The sequence below is a fragment of the Mobula birostris genome, chromosome 13, assembly GCF_030028105.1.
Source record: "Mobula birostris isolate sMobBir1 chromosome 13, sMobBir1.hap1, whole genome shotgun sequence".
NCBI lineage: Eukaryota > Metazoa > Chordata > Chondrichthyes > Myliobatiformes > Myliobatidae > Mobula > Mobula birostris.
Window position 1 is genome coordinate 14,277,409 of NC_092382.1, and position 20,814 is coordinate 14,298,222.

General features: G+C 44.1%; 1 protein-coding gene across 1 annotated transcript in view; it reads right to left on the minus strand.

Moving 5' to 3' along the window:
• Positions 1-989: 989 nt before the first annotated feature.
• Positions 990-20,814, minus strand: part of LOC140207819 (uncharacterized) — a 76,537-nt gene continuing 56,712 nt past the window's right edge. The window contains 2 exon segments of the mRNA XM_072276380.1: positions 990-2,858; positions 9,673-9,786. Coding sequence (XP_072132481.1) covers positions 990-2,858; positions 9,673-9,786 — 1,983 coding nt within the window.

Below are 20,814 nucleotides of genomic sequence, written 5' to 3' on the forward strand. Positions count from 1 at the left end.
GAGTTGAGTATAGGAGCAAAGAGGTCCTTCTGCAGCTGTACAGGGCCCTGGTGAGACCACACCTGGAGTACTGTGTGCAGTTTTGGTCTCCAAATTTGAGGAAGGACATTCTTGCTATTGAGGGAGTGCAGCGTAGGTTCACAAATTTAATTCCCAAGATGGTGGGACTGTCATGTGTCGAAAGATTGGAGCGACTGAGCTTGCATACACTGGAATTTAGAAGGCTGAGAGGGGATCTTATTGAAACATATAAGATTATTAAGGAATTGGAATTAAGGAATTTTTTCACCCAGATAGTGGTGGATATATCGAATGCTCTGCCCCATAAGGCTGTGGAGGCCAAGTCTCTGGATGTTTTCAAGAAAGAGATGGATAGGGCTCTTAAAGATAGTGGAATCAAAGGTTATGGGGATAAAGCAGGAACGAGGTACTGATTGTGGATGATCAGCCATGATCACAGTGAATGGCAGTGCTGGCTCGAAGGGCCAAGTGGCCTACTCCTGCACCTATTGTCTATTGTGAACCCGGTAGTGTGTCAGAACTGCAACATGCTGTGAGGTTTCACTGTTAATGTAATGGCCTCTCTGTAATGTTTCACTGCTGAGGTAATGGTTTCTCTGTAGCAGCAATGTTTATGTTATGACTAGAGACAACAGGGTTTTGGAGTGCGGGGCTATCCAATGAGAGAAATGTTGTTCTTTCTTGTGAGTCTGGAAGAGAGATTTTTGTGGTCTTTTGCTGGGGAGAGATAAAAGACATGAATGGAGAGAGTGGGCCATTTTCCTTTATTTTTTCGTTACTAACCCTATAGTCAAAGTAAGAACTACAAAGCCCAATCGTTTAATCACATATTGTGTACCGTTTGTTATTTCAGGGTACTGATTTGTAACATCAACCCAAGCGCAGCATCCACCCAAACGAGATTTCTTAAGTTTGGCCGGGCTGGGGGGCTATCACCCCCTATATTAAGCTGCTAGCCGAAGCGAGAGTTACATAAGGTTAGATGCCTGAGCGAATTGCTTCACAAGTTCATAGCAGGTGAACGGCCTCTCCCCAGTGTGAACTCAATGATGGACATTTGGTGGCGATGGCTGAGAGAATCTCTTCCCAAAGTCTGAGCAGCAGATCGGCCTCTACCCAGTATGAACTCGCTGGTGTTTCTGTAGGTTGGATGACCGAGTGAATCTCTTCCCACACACTGAGCAGGTGAACGACCTCTCCCCAGTGTGAACACGCTGGTGTCTCTGTAGATGAGACAACTGAGTGAATCCCTTCCCACAGTCTGAGCAGGTGAATGGCCTTTCTCCAGTGTGAACTCGCTGGTGACTCAGTAGTTGAGAGGACGAAGTGAATCCCTTTCCACAGTCTGTGCAGGTGAACGGCTTCTCTCCAGTGTGAACTCGCTGATGTACCTTCAGTTGAGATGAGCAAGTGAATCCCTTCCCACAGTCTGAGCAAGTGAACGGCCTGTCCCCAGTGTGAACTCGCTGATGTACCTTCAGTTGAGATGAGCAAGTGAATCCCTTCCCACAGACTGAGCAGGTGAACGGCCTCTCTCCAGTGTGAATTCGCTGATGTACCTTCAGTTCAGATGACTGAATGAATCCCTTCCCACAGTCTGAGCAGATGAACGGCCTCTCCCCAGTGTGAACTCTCTGATGTACCTTAAGTTGAGATGACGAGGTGAATCCCTTCCCACAGTCTGAGCAGGTGAAAGGCCTCTCTCCAGTGTGAACTCGCTGATGTACCTTAAGTTGAGATGACGAGGTGAATCCCTTCCCACAGTCTGAGCAGGTGAAAGGCCTCTCTCCAGTGTGAACTCGCTGATGTACCTTCAGTTCAGATGACTGAATGAATCCCTTCCCACAGTCTGAGCAGATGAACGGCCTCTCTCCAGTGTGAACTCGCTGATGTATCTTCAGTAGGGATGAGCAAGTGAATCCCTTCCCACAGACTGAGCAGGTGAATGGCCACTCCCCAGCATGAATTCGCCAGTGTCTCTCTAGGACAGATGACCGAGTGAATGCCTTCCCACAGTCTGAGCAGGTGAACGGCCTCTCTCCAGTGTGAACTGACTGATGTGTCAGTAGGTGGGATGACCGAGTGAATCCCTTCCCACACACTGAGCAAGTGAACGGCCTCTCTCCAGTGTGAACTCGCTGGTGTTTCTTCAGTTCAGATGACTGAGTGAATCCCTTCCCACAGTCTGAGCAGGTGAACAGCCTCTCCCCAGTGTGAACTCGCTGATGTACCTTCAGTTGGGCTGATCGAGTGAATCTTTTCCCACAGTCGGAGCAGGTGAACGGCCTCTCCCCAGTGTGAACAGACCTGTGTGCTTGTAGGTAGGATGATCGAGTGAATCCCTTCCCACACACTGAGCAGGTGAACGGCCTCTCCCCAGTGTGAACTTGCCTGTGTCTCTGTAAAACAGAGTACGAAGTGAATCCCTTCCCACAGTCTGAGCAGGTGAACGGCCTCTCCCCAGTGTGAACTCGCTGATGCACTTTCAGTTGGGATGAGCAAGCGAATCCCTTCCCGCAGTCTGAGCACGTGAATGCCCTCTCGCCGGTGTGAATTGACCGGTGTATCTGCAGGTTAAATGATTCAGTGAATCCCTTCCCACAGTCCGAGCAGGTGAACGGCCGCTCCCCGGTGTGAACTCGCTGATGTACCTTCAGTTTAGAGAAACAAGGGAATCCCTTCCCACAGTCTGAGCACGTGAACGGCTGCTCCCCAGTGTGAACTGACCAGTGTCTCAGTAGCTTATATGATTCAGTGAATCCCTTCCCACAGTCCAAGCAGGTGAACAGCCGGTCTCCAGTGTGAACTCGCTGGTGAGCCATTAGGTTAGATGACCGAGTGAATCCTTCCTTACAAATTCAGCAGATGACTAGCAATCTGCCCAGTGAGAACTAACTAGTGTGTCCACAGGTTGGAAGACTGACTGAATCCCTTCTCACACACAGAACAGTTGAATGACCTTGTCCCGGTGTGAACTTGCTGATGTACCTTCAGTTGAGATGACCGAGTGAGTCCCTCCCCACAGTCTCAGCAGGAAGGATGATCGAGTGAATCTCTTGCTCCACTTCTTAAGTATCTGGACAGAGACAGCAAAACTGTCGTGTTGTGTTCGAGATTCCCGTAGACAAATTCCTTGTCATTTTTAACCTGTAAAAATATTTACAAAATCCATCAATGGGTGTAGGACAATATTTCAGATGAGATCACTTGAGTTGTCAAGGTGTGATCTGGCATCACTCTGTTACAGTGAAGTTCCACACAAGGTGGAGAGAGAAATCATCTTCTAACTGGGCACAGTGCTGGTATCTGGAATGACCATCAAACTCTCTGATGCTCTTCCTGTCTCTATAAGAATGGGGCATTTCTGCCATCTCCAATCTGTGACCTGGCTCAGTTTGACTCTCTCCATTGGTATTATTCCCTGTTCGCACTTAGCTGCATGGGCGACTGGCCCCACAGGAACTGAAATACTCACACAAATAGCCGGCAGTGCATTCCACGCACCTGCCACTCTCTGGGTAAAAAACTTACCCCTGTCATCCCCTCGGTATCTGTTTCCAAGCACCTTAAAACTATGCCCCCTCGTGTTAGCCATTTCAGCCCTGGGAAAAAAAGCCTCTGGTTATCCACATGATCAATGCCCTCATCATCTTATACACCAAAAAAGGCTCTAAACATAAACAAGAAATTATACATTGCTTTGAGGATTTGTTGGAAGTATACAAAATTATGAGGGTACAGATAGGGTAAATGCAAGCATTTTTTTCCACTGAGGTTGGGTGAGATGACAACCAGATGTCATGGGTAAGTGGGAAAGGTGAAAATTTAACGGGAACATTTGGAAAAGCTCTTTACTGAAATGGTCGTGAGAGTGTGGAATGAGATGTCAGCACAAGTGGTGAATATGAGCTCAGTTTCACCATTTAAAAGAAATTTGTATGGGAGCCTGGATGGGAAGGGTATGGATGGCGATGGTCCCGGTGCAGGAGGTTGAGTGATCGATACATCCCAAAGAAGTGGAAGCATTGGAAAGGCAGGAGGACACAACTGTGGATGAAATGAGAAGCCAAAGCCAACATAAAAGCTAAAGAGAGGGCAAACAAAAGAGCAAAAGCTATTGGGAAGCTTTTAGAAACCAACAGAAGACGACTAAAAAAAAGTTGGATGAGCTCAGGTGTGGAATTTTGATATTGTAGTCATTAATTAGTCTTGGTAGCGCCCAACAGTCTGAGGCATTTGGAGGAACAAAATATCTGGGGTCTCAATATCTCTTCAAATCCAAGGTTCTCTGCACCAGTTACCTTTCAACTTTTATTTTGACAGGTACATACAAACTAAACACCCTCAAAATTTCACTTCTGTAGGCCTCCCACTTACCAAGTACTCCTTTGCCAGAAAACAGCCTGTCCCAAACCACACTTGTCAGATCCTGTCTGATACCATCAAAATTGACCTTTCTCCAATTTAGAATCTCAACCTGTGGTGCACACCTCTCGTTTTCCGTATTTACTTTGATTCCCATGGCATTATGATCACTAATTTCTGTCACCAGCCCTGGAACATTTCCTAACAGCTCATCGCACACTTCTATGTCGGGAATTCTACGAACTGATAAAGGGCACATTTGGCAACCTCTACCCCCTTGACATCTTTTACAGTATGGGAGTCCCAGTCAATATATGGAAAGTTAAAATCACACCTTTGTTTCTTGGCATGGTCTGCAATCTCTCTACAAATTTGTTCCCCTAAATCCCTCAGACTGTTGGGTGCAACCAAGTCCCAATAATGGCTACAATATCATAATTCCCTGTCCTGAGCTCATCTGGATTTGCTATGATGCCTCTTGCATTGTGATATACACAGCTCAGCACATTCATCGCACCATGCTCAACCATTTGATTGCTGACTCTGAGGTCTGAACAACATCTGACTGGTGACAAGAAAACAGACGCTCCCTCATTGTCACAAAAACAAAGGAGCTGATAGTGGACGACGGGAGGAATGGAGACAGGCTAACCCCTATTGACATCAATGGATCTGGGGTTGAGAGGGTGAACAGCTTTAAATTCCTCAGCATAAACATCACCAAGGATCTCACATGGTCTGTACATACCGGCTGTGTTATGAAAAGAGCACAGCAGCACTTCTTTCACCTCAAAACGGTTGAAGAAGTTGGGGATGGGGCCCCAAATCCTAAGAACTTTCTGCAGGGACACAATTGAGAGCATCCTGACTGGCTGCATCACTGCCTGGTATGGGAACTGTACTTCCCTTAATCGCAGGAACCTGCAGAGTGTGGTGCGGACAGCCCAGCGCATCTGTAGATGTGAACTTCCCACTAATCAGGACATTTACAGAGACAGGGATGTAAAACGGGCCCAAACGATATTGGGGACCCAATTCACCACAACCACAAACTGTTCCTGCTGCTACCATCCAGGAAACGGTACCACAGCAAAAGGACCAACAGGCTCCGGGACATCATCTTCCACCAGGCCATCAGACTGATTAATTTATGCTGATACAATTGCATTTCTATGTTATACTGACTGTCCTATGTACAAACTATTTATTATAAATTACTATAAATTACAAATTGCACACTTAGACGGAGACATAACATAACGATCTCTACTCCTCATGTATATGAAGGACGTAAGTAATAAAGTCAATTCAATTCACCCTCTCCACTATCTGTTCTGTTAATGCTGGCTCCCATTCCCCCTACAACTCGCATGAGCAAGTCTTACCACTAGGATATTCGTCCCCTCTTGTTCTGTTCCCCTAACTAACGAATCTCCTATCACCCCCTTGACTTTCCTCTGCCAGGTAATCCCCCGCAATAGTTTCTAAAGTTGTTGTGTTGGATAGCAATAACAGTACTCTGTGATTGCTATTTAAACTCATTCCCCTTCCTGCCTCTCACCCAGTTTCCTGTGTCCTGCACTTTGGGTGTAACTCACCTCTCTTCATGTCATATCTATTACGTCCTCCAACTCCTGGATGATCCAGAGTTCTCCCATTTCAAGTTCCAACTCCTTAAAGTGCAGGGTTACAAGCTGCAGCTGGATGTACATCTTGTAGGTGAGGGCACCAGGGACACCGGATGTCTTCCCACCTTCCCACCAATGTCCCCTCTAATTTGTAATGACCAGTGTGCACATAAATCTTGTACTGTCCATTTTTTTTACACAGTGACAACATGTGCACAGTGAATTTTATATAGAGAGACAGTCATTTTAACAGCTAGCAAATCACTGTCGATAAGAACTTTGATGTCCTCTGGGTTTGATCGAGTTCATCTGCACTCTCACACAACCTATGCAGCAGGCCTGTAATGGGTAATGAAGGATTTTCTCACCAGAGCTTTTGCACATCATCCATATGTCACTTGCTTGCTAAATTATGCTTTAAAAAGTCAAGATTTCCAAATATCACTCCACTTCTTCCCACTTGCGAATTCTCCAGCAACTTTTTCATCACCACAATACACACAGGTGACACCAGTTTCTGTATTGTACACAAATATTTCCCCTGAACCCTCCCCCAGGTGACTGACGGTGGTGAACTCAGTGATGGCAATGCCAATGAACATGAAGGGAAGGGCAGTAGTCTGTCTCATTGGAGTCTGGCACATTTGTGATGTGAAAGCTACTTGTTGCCCAGGACAAAGGTGTTTGATATCATTATGTACCCAGAGAGAATGGGTCAAAACACGTCCCTGTCATTTGGAACCTGATCCTTTGATCGCTCTTTTCGGTATTTCTCGAGACTCTGACAAGCATTTGATCCTGGCTAAACGATGAACATTGTCTTTTCTCTCTCTTTCAGCTGGACGTGCAGTACTCCTTAAGTGGAGAGATGTAGTTCCCCCTACCCATGTTCGATGGCTCAGGGATATTATGTCTTGTTTGGATCTTGAAAAGATATTAATAGCAAAAGGATAGTGAGGGATAAAATTGATCCCTTAGAGAATCAGAGTGGATGGGTATGTGCGGAGCCGAAAGAGATGGGGGAGATTTTGAACAATTTCTTTTCTTCGGTATTCACCAAGGAGAAGGATATTGAATTGTGTAAGGTAAAGGAAACAAGAAGGGTAGTTATGGAAAGTATGATGATTAAAGAAGAGGAGGTACTGGTGCTTTTAAGGAATATAGAACTGGATAAGTTTCTGGGTCCAGACAGGATATTCCCTAGAATCCTTGAGGGAAGTTAGTGTGGAAATGACAGGGGCTCTGACAGAAATATTTCAAATGTCATTGGAAATGAGAATGGTGCTGGAGGATTGGCTTATTGCTCATGTTGATCCATTGTTTAAAAAGGGTTCTAAGAGTAAACCTAGCAATTATCCGCCTGTGAGTTTGACGTTAGTGGTGGGGAAATTGATGGAAAGTATTCTTAGAGATGGTATATATAATTATCTGGATAGACAGGGTCTGATTAGGAACAGGTAACATGGATTTGTGCGTGGAAGGTCATGTTCGACAAATCTTATTGAACTTTTTGATGAGGTTACTAGGAAAGTTGATGAGGATAAAGCGGTGGATGTTGTCTATATGGACTTCAGTAAGGCCTTTGACAACGTTGCACACGGAAGGTTAGTTAAGAAGATTCAATCGTTAGGCATTAATATCGAAGTAGTAAAATGGATTCAGCAGTGGCTGGATGGGAGACGCCAGAGACGATAACTGCGTGTCAGATAGGAGGATGGTGTCTAGTGGTGTGCCTCAGGGATCTGTGCTGGGTCCAATGTTGTTTGTCATATATATTAATGATCTGGATGATGGGGTGGTAAATTGGATTAATAAGTATGCAGATGATACTAAGATAGGTGGAGTTGTGGATCATGAAGAAGGTTTTCAAAGCTTGCAGAGAGATTTAGGCCAGTTAGAAGAGTGGGCTGAAAGATGGCAGATGGAATTTAATGCTGATAAATGTAAGGTGTTACATTTTGGTAGGACTAATCAAAATAGGACATACATGGTAAATGGTAGGGCATTGAAGAATGCAGTAGAACAGAGGGATCTGGGAATAATGGTGCATAGTTCCCTGAAGGTGGAATCTCATGTGGATAGGGTGGTGAAGAAAGCTTTTGGTATGCTGGCCTTTATAAATCAGAGCATTGAGTATAGGAGTTGGGATGTAATGTTGAAATTGTATAAGGCATTGCTAAGGCCAAATTTAGAGTATTGTGTACAGTTCTGGTCACCGAATTATGGGAAAGGTGTCAATGAAATTGAGAGAGTAAAGAGAAGATTTACTAAAATGTTGCCTGGGTTTCATCTCCTAAGTTACAGAGAAAGGTTGAACAAGTTAGGTCTTTATTCTTTGGAACGTAGAAGGTTGAGCGGGGACTTGATAGAGGTGTTTAAAATTATGAGGGGAATAGATAGAGTTGATGTGGATAGGCTTTTTCCATTGAGATTGGAGGAGATTCAAACAAGAGGACATGAGTTGAGAGTTAAAGGGCAAAAGTTTAGGGGTAACATGAGGGGGAACTTCTTTACTCAGAGAGTGGTAGCTGTGTGGAACGAGCTTCCAGCAGAAGTGGTTGAGGCAGGTTCGATGTTGTCATTTAAAGTAAAATTGGACAGCTATATGGACAGGAAAAAAATGGAGGGTTAAGGGCTGAGTGCAGGTCAGCGGGACGAGGTGAGAATAAGAGTTCAGCACGGACTAGAAGGGCCGAGATGGCCTGATTCCGTGCTGTAATTGTTATAAGCGTATACGGTTACTATTCACTTTTTAATTCAGATATAAAGTTCCATAAGGTGTGGGGACCTTTTCTTGGATATTTTCATAATTCTCACCTAGATTGACAGGTGTATTTTTTTCTTCCCTTGATAGTCAGATCCTGCATTTCCAGCTTTCTTTGATTCTTTGTTTAGTTAGCAGGCTGCTTTTTTTATTATTCATTTCTCTTTTTCCTACAATATATAGATCTGGGGTGATAAAAGTTTATCTCAAATGTCCTTTTAAATATTTATACTTATAATGTAATGGTTGGCTTGGAGTTGGATCGTGGGAGGGTTGGGTGCTTTCCTTTCTAACTTTTCATTTTTAATATGGGTGACTTGCTCATTTGTTAAGATGTGTATTATTGCTATTTTTGTCTGTATTGCAATGATCCTTCTATTTACACTATTGATTTTTTTCTTCGACACTGTAGTTTGTAGAAAACTTAAAAAAAAATTAAAAAATTATGACCTCACGGGTAGAAAAGTCCAGAACAAGAGGGGGTGGAACCAGCAACAGACACAAAATGCTGGGGGAACTCAGCAGGCCAGGCAGCATCTATGGAAAAGAGTACTAATGCTGAGTTCCTCCAGCAATATGTGTGTGTTGCTCGGATTTCCAGCATCTGCAGATTTTCTCTGGTTTGTGACTGGAGGCAGAACAAAGGTGATTTTCACAACAGCTGATGTAAAAGATTTTGTTCCCTTTCTCCGAGTTCCCGATCCTTGCATTTAGACAGCTGGAGCTCAGCTCTGTCTGAGAGACCCATCGGTTCCCATTCCCTCATCAGCCGGAAGCTCCCCGGGGCCCGTGTACGGATGGTGGGGCTGAGAGAGAGGGAAGAGAGCAGGACTGTCCCGGGATTGCGGGTCACGGAGTCCGGAGTCACAGCATTGTCCCGAGATTCTCACTTACCTGCAGCCGTGATCCCGAGGCCTTTGTGTACTGCGCGCATGCGTGATATTCATCAACCTTCACGCCTGCGCATATGATCGATGCTTCAGCGCAGGCGAAATTTATAACGCAATGCTTTATGGGTAATCACGGTGCCATTAACAGTTTTTTCAAACACTGGTTCCATGTCCATATCTCAGTTTTTTAGTGTCTGTATAGAAAACTCAGCAGCTGTTTTAACGCAGAAAACGGCTCCAATAAACAATATACTCAGTATCGAAGTGTATCTAATGCCAAAGTACAACCCTCTTACAAAGGCAGGTATAAAACACAAGAAATTCTGCAGTTGCTGGAAATACGGAGACGCACACACACAAAATGCTGGACGAACTCTGCTGTTAGGGCAGCAACTAAGCAGAGGAGCACATAGTCTAGGAATTCTGAAGGAGCTCGGCCTACACGTTGTCTGTTTATTCCTCTCCACATTTGCTGCCTGACCTGCTGATTTCCTCCAGTGTTTTGCATTTTTTAAAAAATCAGGTTCCAAATGTTTCTGTTCTTTCATCTGCAGGCACATCTTTTTGGCCTGATTCCTCTTCCTGCTCCTCCTCGTAAACTCTAGACTCCATATCTCTCTGGAGCCCCAAAGCACTGACTCATGCTGGCAACACTTTGGTTTCCGACTCTGCTCCATCGAAGATTCACTCACTAGTCTGCTGTCAGACTTTAGAGGCGCATTGCAACAGCCCAGCTGTCTGAGGCACAGTCCTTTGAAATGAGTGAAAATGACCAAAACGTTCAAAAGATCAGGGAAGAAGGAGTTTAACCACCTTCGGCCGGACCACTGGGGAACGTCAAAACCACAGTGAGTTCATCATCTTATTCAGTCTGGAGAAAAACATGCAGGAAATTCATGCAGGTGGAGAAGGTGATGAGAGCCATTGGTTGTGCGAATAGCCAGAGGCTTTTTCCCAGGACGGAAATTGCTAACACAAGGGGTAAGTTTAAAGTAAGTAGTTGCAAGGGAGATGTCAGTGGTAAGATTTTTTTACACAAAGAGTGGTGGGTGTGTGGAATGCACTGCCGGTGACAGTGGTAGAGGCGGATACAATAGGGTCCTTTAAGAGAACCTCAGATAGGTACATGGAGCTTCGGAAAATAGAGAGCTATGAGGTAGGGTAATTCTAGGCGTTTTCTAGAGTAGGTTACATGGTCGGCACAACATTGTGGGCCGAAGGGTCTGTAATGTCCTGTAGGTTTCTATGGTTCTATGACATTCAAGGGAAATCTCTTCTCCCATGGACTGGTGACTAGTTGCAATCTGTCATCACAGAGAGAGTGAGAGGGGGACGGCAGGGATGGATTAATAAAATACTGATATGGAACAGAAACATGGGCAGGGATCAGATGGGCCGAGTGGCCTCTCTAGTGTACAATGTGAGTGTGGTAGAGACAGTAAGCACCTAGGACACGGAATTTGATAGAGAACTGATTTATCTTTCACAGATCCACAATATTAAACACCAGTCTAGTTTAAGGCTAACATCAGCAGAACAGACTCCTCCAATGCTCAGTGACCACTGGGCAAGGATCAGGCCGACCGAGCCCCAGGAATTCGCACTGCCCCTTTAGATATACTCCAGGGCACGAAGGAAGCCGTGCCCAGACTCGGGACAAGTTTACAGGTAACCAATCTGAAGAGGAACAAAGGTTCATGGATATTTACTTAGATACCTGCAAAGTCTCAGGGAGAATTAATTAGAAGCATCCATGGATAATTGCACCGTGATTGTCAACTATAGAAGACACAACTCTAACATATAAAAATCCCCAAAGCGCAACAACACATTTGAGTTACAATTCATAAAACTCAGAGAACTGACAAACAAAACAGCAAAGAAAAAAAAAGAGACCTGAGAATACTCTACCTCCGACACGAGGGTGCGACAAATCCCGTCCCACCATGGCCGCATCTGATGGCCCAGTACTGTCCGGAATGTCCTTTGGAATTCTGAATTAAGGACAGGACCCAAAATATTCCTCCCGAACTAGCAAGATGATCCTCGGTAGTGAGGGGCGGGGGGGGTGTGGGGGGCGGTGGCGGTGTGGTGGCGCGGAGGGAAAGGCATGTGAGTCTTCCGATTCGGGGCCAAATAGGGACAAGGTAAAAGTTTAAATCCCGATAGGCGGGGTGAATTTTTAGAGAAGAAGGAGGATGTGATATATATGTTGCCGGGACAGTTTTCCTTGTGACTTTAAAGAGGCCGATAAAGCGAGGGGCTAGTTTTCGCGATTCAGGTTTGAGTGGACGAACAGAGATCCGCTAATCAATATTGAAAGAGGGGCCAAACCGCCTTTGTCTGTTGGCCTTGGCCTGCTGCCGGGCTGAACTTTCTTTCAGAATCCTTTGCCCTTGAGACACCTTTAAACAAATTATTCTGCGGAGGGCAACCCGACCTCTAATTCCTGATCAGGAGACAGAGCGAGGCAGAAACTCAATTTGACACTCGAAAGGGGTCATACCCAGTGGTGAATGCTGAAGGGTGCTGTGGGCAAACTCGGCCAAGATTAAATGGTTACTCCGAGAGGAGAGGGGCAGAGAAGAACCTGCTCCAGGTCTTGGTTCGTCTTCTCAGCCTGTCCATTAGTGTGAGGGTAGAAGCCTGAGGAATGACAGGAGGTAGCCCCAAGCAGCCTGCAATTTGCTTGACGGAGATTGGAGGTGAATCAGGACCTCGGTCCAAAACAACATCTGTGTGAAAACCTTCATATGAAAACTTGTCTGTGAGAAGTCGTGCGTCTATCAGGAGAATGGGAGTTTATTTCGAAGAATGTATCTACAGGCCTTGAAGAACTTATAGAACACAACTAAAATAGTGGTAAAGGAATGTGATGGGGACAGGCAGATAATGATATCTACAGAATGGTGAGACCGCGGAGTGAAGATATGGGTAGATCTTGTAGAGAAACTCGGCTCATCCCAAAACCCCCTGCATTTACCAGGCCCGGATGGTTTCGTTCAGAAACGTTGACAAATTGTTTTTCCTTTCAGATTGTGCCTGACCCAGTCCTCCAAGAGATGTCAGCTGCTATAGAAATCTTGGCATTTGCCTGGATGTTGCGTCCGGCAGCAGGTCCAGTACTTTAGGAAGTACACGGAAGTCAGCGTGGACACTTGAGAAGCGGAGTTTACCCTGAGTACAAACACAGTTCAGGTCTGATTTTACCAACAACTTAAAACATTTGAGTTGGTGTAAATAAGACGACCTGCTGGTGGAGGCTTTGTGGTCTGAGAGGGAGAGACTGACGGTGACTGGAACATCAGGACATGTCTCACAGAGAACCAGTGGCTGTGATTTGGATGGAGCTCTCTCATACTCTGATGGAGATGGGTTTACCAGGACCCTACAAAGGTAACTGCGTACACAGATGACGGGCGATTTATGTGTAGATATCGAAACGATACAAGAAACAAAGTTAACGAGATGGTCCAAGTGATAGTCAGCGCGAAGAAGGTAAGACCATGAGATACAGGCGCAGAGTTACTCCATTTGGCCATCGAGTCTGCTCCACCATTTCATCATGGCTGATCCAATTTTCCTTTCAGCACCAATCTCTTCCCTTCTCCCCGTATCCCTTCCTGCCCCGAACAATGAAAAATCTATCACTTGCTGCCTTGAATATCCCTAAAAACATGGCCTCCGCAGCGGCGACTGGCAAAGATTTCCACAAACGCACCGCTCTCTATCTAAAAAAAAATCCATCCTCTTTACCGGACTTGAAGGGCGGTCCTCTATTCTGAGGTTGTGTCCTCTGATCCTGGACTCTCTCCCCGGAGAAAACATCCTTTCCGCATCCACTCTGTCAAGGCCTTTCACCATTCGATAGGTTTCAATGAGGTCACCCTTATTCTTCTGAATTCCAGTCAGTACAGGCTCAGAGCCGTCCAATGCTTGTCATAGGACAAGACGTTCAATCCTGGAATCATTTTCGTGAATGAAACCCTTTTTAGCTTCAACACGTCTTTTCAGGGTAATGTGCCCAAAACTGCTCACAATACTCCAACTGAGGCCTTGCCAGTGCTGCGGAAAGTCTCGGCATTAAACTAGGTGGATCAGTGACCTCCTCCTGTATCGTTAACTGAGTCAATTCACTGATGTCAGGGCTGACCAAAGTGTGATCACCTCTCTTTCTCTCCCTTTTCCCATTCGGAATTAGATAAACCTCACTTCTTATCGCCTTAGTAACATAGAAACATAGAAATCATACAGCACAATTCAGGCCCTTCGGCCCACAAGGCTGTAATGAACATGTCCCTACCTGAGAATTACCTAGTCATCTATTCGGCCCACAAGGCTGTAACGAACATGTCCCTACCTGAGAATTACCCATAGTCATCTATTCTTCTGAGCTCCATGTATCCATCCAGGAGTCCCTATCATTTCCGCCTCCACCACAGCTGCCGGCAGCCAATTCCACGCGCTCACCACCCTCTGCGGAAAAGAATCTTACCCCTGATATCTCCTTTGTACCTACTTCCAAGCCCCTTAAGATAATGCCCTCTCGTGTTCAGTCCTGGGAAAAAGCCTCTGACTGTCCACATGATCAATGCCTCTCATTATCTTTCAACCAATTTAAATTCAATCTAACACAACCCTCCCGCATCCGAATCAGAACCAGGTTTCATATCACAGGCATTTGTCGTGAAATTTGTTAACTTTTCGGTAGCAGTAAAATGAAATACAGGATAAATAAATATAGAGGGGAAAAAAACTGAGTTACAGGTGGCGGAGGGAAAGAAGCTGTTCCTGAATCGCTGAGCGTGAGCTCCCTCCCGATGGTAACACTGTGCAGCGCGCATGTCCTATTGGTGGGCAACTTGAATGATGGACGCCCCTGTTACAAGGATCATCCCTTGTAATAATGATCAGAGAGGTACAGAGAATCTGTATTTACGAACAAGTAAATTTTATTATTTCAACTATAAAGCATGTAGGTTCACACGCTATCTACCTGTGTGCATTCTACTAGAACCCCTGACACTCCATGAACAGTCAATGAAGAGAAAAGGTATCACCCGGGAAAGGATTCTACGGCTGGCCTCGTGATCCCAATCTCCACGTGTCCGTGGGGTCCTCCCTATTCACGATGGTTGGTCTCTGGCTGCTGGAGAGTTATCGCCCCTGTCTATTTGGAGCTCCTGAGTCTTATACTGCCCCTCATAAACTGAACCACTGGATCTCTGTCCTGACCTACCTGGGTCACCTTCTCACTGCTCATTGTACAGGGCAACAGCCAACGTTGTTTCATGGCTCCGCCCACCCCAGCCTTGTGTATTTGGGTCTTTACATCCAGTTTAATGAGGCAGCCCAGGCAGACAGAGGCAACCAAACGAGGCTACAGATTGCTTGTTTGGTAGGTCCGGCATTTTGCATAATCAGTATCCACTCCTCTGAGAACGGTCTCAGGTTTATTGTTCTGATTAGATTGTCCCGGAGTCAGGAGTCAGTACAGAGTCCACGCCCTTTACATAACAAACGTATGCTTGTTTAGGAATGGTCTCAGGATTAGCAGATGATCACCTGAAGCTTCCTGTGTCTGCATTCACCCTGTGTCTTTCTCGGGTCAGCTGTCGTCTGAATGCTCCAGGGTGGATGCTCTGATTAGATTATCCAAGAGCAAGAGTCAATTCAGAGTCCACGAAATGGGGGGAGACAGAGAGAACTGGTTTGTCTGCTTCCCCTGTCCTTGATCAGACTGTAGTTTCCTCTGGACAACAGGGTGTTTTATGAGCCCTGCCATGCGTCATGGACAGTGTCTTTCTCGGGTCAGCTCCAGGGTGGATGGTGGAGGGTTTTACAGAGATGGCGAGTGCTGTCGGGGTTGGAGAGGTTTACAGAAATGGGGAGTGATGTAGGGGTTGGGAGGGTTTTCTTTATTTAATGTTATTTTTTATTTGGATAAGGTATTTTAAGTATTACACAAACTTGTTTTTACATATAAAACCTTTTCCATGTTTATATATATATAAATCTATATATATTTATATATTCACAAGTACACACTGAGATGATATAAAAATAATTAGGCACTTAAATAGATATTTACGTGCAGTTGTAATTCCACTCTATTAAACTAAATAATAATAATAGTTGTTAAAATAGTAATAATAGTGTATGAATAATAATCTCCATGTATCTCTTCTGGTCCATTTCTTTCTGGTTCAAAATATTGTGTGTAACCCCATGTAGCTTCCTTCGTAGGTGTTAATGTTTGTTCCTACCCACAAACATACTTATCCAATCTCTGTGTACTTATTTACTTCATTTCATCATATTTTTTCTCAAATCTTTTTCTTTGCTTGTGTTAATTCCTCATTTTCCAGAAATAGAACAGTGAACATTCGAACCAAGGGAGCTTACGTTAACACTATTACTATGTTGATAGGGAAGGCAGTCTAAACCATTAGGAGAGTCATCTAAAAGTCTGCTCGCTTTGGGGTTATAAATTCAATCCATTTATTCCAAATATGATAATTATTTTCTTTTTGAATTCTTTTTGAAGGTACCTAAAAAAGTGATTGTGTTCCAGGCCATGTTTGTCCTACAGGGATTGAAAACTTCGTAATACTTTAGTGTGTGAATGAGATGTAGGTTGTAAGACCTTTCTCTATCCATAGTTCAAATCTTTTATCTCCTCTGCTGGGAAGGAATGTGGTATCATCAGCACACCATCTGAAAAGCTTTAACATGTTATAGATTCCACATGAATTAGCCACCTTTTGCCATACTTTTAGTGTGACATTTATCCAGGTATTTTTAATCTTTTCCGATTGGGCCATCAATCCTTTGCCCGCAATTGAGGCCTGTAGAGGAAAACTGTCAATCAATCCAAATTCTATTTCCTTCCACCTAGCCTTCTATCCCTTATTACACCAATATAACAGAGGGGTTATCTGTGAAGCATAAAAATAATTTCTCAAGCAAGGAAGTGCTATACCTCCTCCTTCCTTTCCTAACTGGAAGGTGTTAAATCCGATTCTAGGTTTCTTTCCTTGCGAAATAAGGCGGGAAATCCTTTTGTCCCATTTCCTGAATTGATTATCGTCTACCTCCACAGGTAAAGTCCGGAAAAGGTAAAGTAAGTGAGGGAGAATATTCATTTTTATGGTAATTATCCTTGAATTTAAACTTAAAAAGGGGATAAGATTCCATCTATGTGGAAGGGTTTTCACAGATGGCCCGGGCTGTTTGGAAGCTTCTTGACCACTCTGGAAATGTTCTTTACTGGTAGTACCAAAATGGCATTGTTGTCTGTGACAAACGAAACCCGTATTGTATCGGAGTGTTTTGCTAATAATGTTCGTGCATCACTATGCTACATGAACCTGAGTCCCTGGCTGTAGACCGCAGTCCCTACACTGCATTCCATCTGCCACTTCATTGTCTGTTCTCCAAACCTGTCCGAGTCCTTCATTAGACACCCGCTTTACTCTAAGGTAGAATTGATGGTTTGGTGACCAGCTTTGCCCGGCACCTATCTTCGTATTAACTGCAAAGCTGGTCACCAAGCCATCAATTCTGTCATCCAGATCGTTGATATCTAACACGAAAAAAAGCGGTCTCAATACTGATCCCAGCGGAATGTCATTGTTTACTAGCAGCAAACAGAATAGGCTCGCATTGTTCTGAGTCTTTGCCTGCTGCCAGTAAACCACTCTTCGATTGATTGTAGTATCTTTCCTGTAATACCATGAGCTGTGACCTTGTTCAGCAGGCTCATGGGAGCAAGACCTTGTTAAAGACCATCTGGAAATCCAAGCAAACAACATCCACTGCCTCTCCTTTGTCTATCCTGCCTGTTATTTCATCAAAGAGTTCCAACAGATTTCCGAGACAAGATTTTCCCTCCAGGAAACCATGAGGAATTTGGCCTACTTTATCGTGTGCCAAGTACCCCAAAAAATCATCCTTAATGGACTCCAACCACTGACGTCAGAAACTGTCATATAATATCCTTTCTTCTGCTTCCCTCCCTTCTTAAAGAATGGAATGACATTTGCAACTTTCTAGCTCGCCAGAACCATTCCCAAGTCTAGTGATTTTTGAAAGGTCATGACCCATTCTTTAAGATAAACACGAGGGGGAACTTTTTCCCTCAGAGCTGGTGAGAATGTGGAACGGGCTGCCAGAGCAAGTGGCAGGGGCGATTTCAACATTTAAGCAAAGTTTGGATGGGTGCATGGATGGAAGGGAATGGAGGTTGCTGGATGAATACTTTGGCACAGACTAGATTGTCATGTTCTATGACTTTAATGCCTTCACAATCTCTTCACCTACCATTTTCTGAACACTGGGGTGTACACTGTCTGGTCCAGGAGTTTTACCTACCTCCAGGCCTTTCAGCTTCCAAAGCAAATTTTCTCCTTAGTAATAGTATATATACCCACTTCTACCCCGATACACTTGAAGTATTGGCATTTGGGGGGTGGAGATGAAGTGAGAGAAACAAATGTAAGGGGGATGGGGAATTAAGCAAAATATCTCCTAAGAACATATTTTCCTTTCATTTCATTTTTTAAATCTTTTTATTGATATATAATCTTCTACAACTATAAAATGCAAAAGTTCAACAAATTAGTATATATAATTAATAAAGCTGAAGAAAAAAGCTTGTATATGCTAATGAAAAAAAACTTAGAAAAAGGGAAAAAGAGAACCCCAACTAATGAAAAAAATACCCACGAACTACTAAAAAAACATTAGGAACCAACACCCGGAGCATCACGTCTTGCAATTATATATAAAAGATTCTTTTTAAAACAACAACAACAACTGCCAAATCACATTTATATAACATAAAATTGGAAGGAAACTATATAAATAAATTCATATTAAATGATAATATTTGGCAAAGGAGCCCCACTTTCTCTCAAAATCGAATCGGGGATCAAAATATCTTCCTTAACGAAACTTATTATTTCGGAAAAATATCTTGGTCCCATTCTGAAATGGAACTTTACAAAGAAAAATAAGAGCGGAAAAGACAAATTTAGAAAACAGTATCTGCACTGAAACAGACTTGGATCAACACTACCTAGGACAGAAGGAGGACGAGGAATTACAGACATTAAAGACTTACACTAAAGTCAGATAAAACTCCTAAATATATATTTTCTTCTAAAATAAGCAGGATTCAGCACTCCATGCAAGCATAAGCAATTGTGATGGAAGTACACACCAGAAAACTTAAATGAGAGGCCTACTCAGAAAAATGAATCACAGTATTGAAGAAAATGTTAACCAGTGGAATGATTATGACCCTCCATGGAAGACACCCCAATGATCTGAGCAGATAAGATGTTCGTCAAGGAAGCATCGAACGCCCAACTCTGAGTGGAAGACGTTTTCACAGAAAGAGAGGTTCCTTGCAGAAATACAGGACAGAGTGGTTAACGTAAAAATTAACAAAGATACATAAAAGAGTAACAAACAAGGTGATGAATGCAGAAAATGCCAAGACATACCAGACACAGTCCGACACTTTCCAGAATCCTGCAGCAGTTTAACTCAATCTGATTACTTACAAAGGTACAATCAAGTGGCAAATATCATTCACCAAAATCTTGCTTCAAGTGTCATAATGGGGGGCGCTGGGAACGGTCCCAAAAGCACGACACAGGCACTGAAGTCCGAGGGAACGGGAATGGACAAAACTAAATGACGGGACAGGACGCAGACTAGGAGTAGGCACAGGAACACAGATGATCAATACACTTTTGCAGATAAGACAATCCTTAAAACCATCGGGATGTTACAGGATAAACAAGCAGGAACAACTCCCTCAATTGATAAAACCATTTCAAAACACACATGTGCCTCGATCAATGGAGCACCTCACCACAGGCATTGTTTGTGTCATCAGTCAGACAACGGAATTATTTTCTCTGTCAATCAGCTTCCAAATGTTGCTACTCTGTCATTCGTTGCCACACCCCGCTGCTGATTTCCTTCTCCTCATCATACGTTCTTACCCTGACCATCGTCCAAAGCCCCAAACTCTGCCCTGTGCGGACCCGCCTCTGGTTTCTGACCCTGCTCCGTTGAATATCCAACTGATGGTTTCCCATTCTGCTTTCAGTCTTTAGAGGACAGTGGTGTTTTCTAACAACCCTTCAGAAGCAGGGAAAATGACCCACATGTGGAAATGAGCCCTGAATAAGGAGGTTAACTCCCAATGTCATTCTTCCTCAGTCCAGAGATTAGAGGGGCGATGAACATGTCAGACAGAACTGCAGTCAGCTCGACTTCTTCAGTCTGCAGAAAATTCAAGGGAAACCTCTTCGCCCACAGAGTGGTGACTGTTTGGAACCCATCTCCACAGGGAGAGCGAAAGGGGAACAGGGGAGGATTTAAAAAGGACTATCGTGAAACTGAATTACTGGCAGGGTCCAGACAGCCCGAGTTGACTCTCTATTGTACACTGGTTGTGTTATAAATTTACTAAGTACCAGAGACAGAGTTTAAAATAGAACTGATTTATTTGTCTCCGATACAGAATATTAAACTCCAGTCCCATTAAAGGTGATTGTGCAGCAGAAGAAACTCCTCCCATGCCCAGTGACCAGGGTGCAGAACTGGGTGTGGTGATAATTGCAGAGTTCAGCACCGACTGTCATTGTCGAAATTGCATTCAGCAACGGTGATGGACAAATATCCAGCATGCAGCTTATTCAAACTTTCTCTCCAGTGTGAATCTGGTAATGTATCCCAGTGTAACATGTTGTAAGGTTTCACTGCTCATGTAACGGCCTCTGTGCAATGTTTCACTGCTGAGGGAATGGTTTCTCTGTAGCAGCAATGTTTAGATTAGGAATAGAGATAACAGGGATTTGGAGTGCGGGGCTATCCAATGACAGAAATGTTCATCCTTGTGAGTCTGGAAGGGAGATTTTCGTGGTCTTTTGCTGGGGAGAGATGAGAAGATGTGAATGGAGAGAGTGGGCCATTTTTCTTCTTTTTTTGTTTACTTCACGAACCATACAGTCAAAATAAGAGTTATAAAGCTCAATTGTTTAATCGCATACTGTGTACTGTTTGTTATTTCCGGGTACTGATTTGTAACAGGGGACACATCGCGCAGCATCCACCCAAACGAGATTTC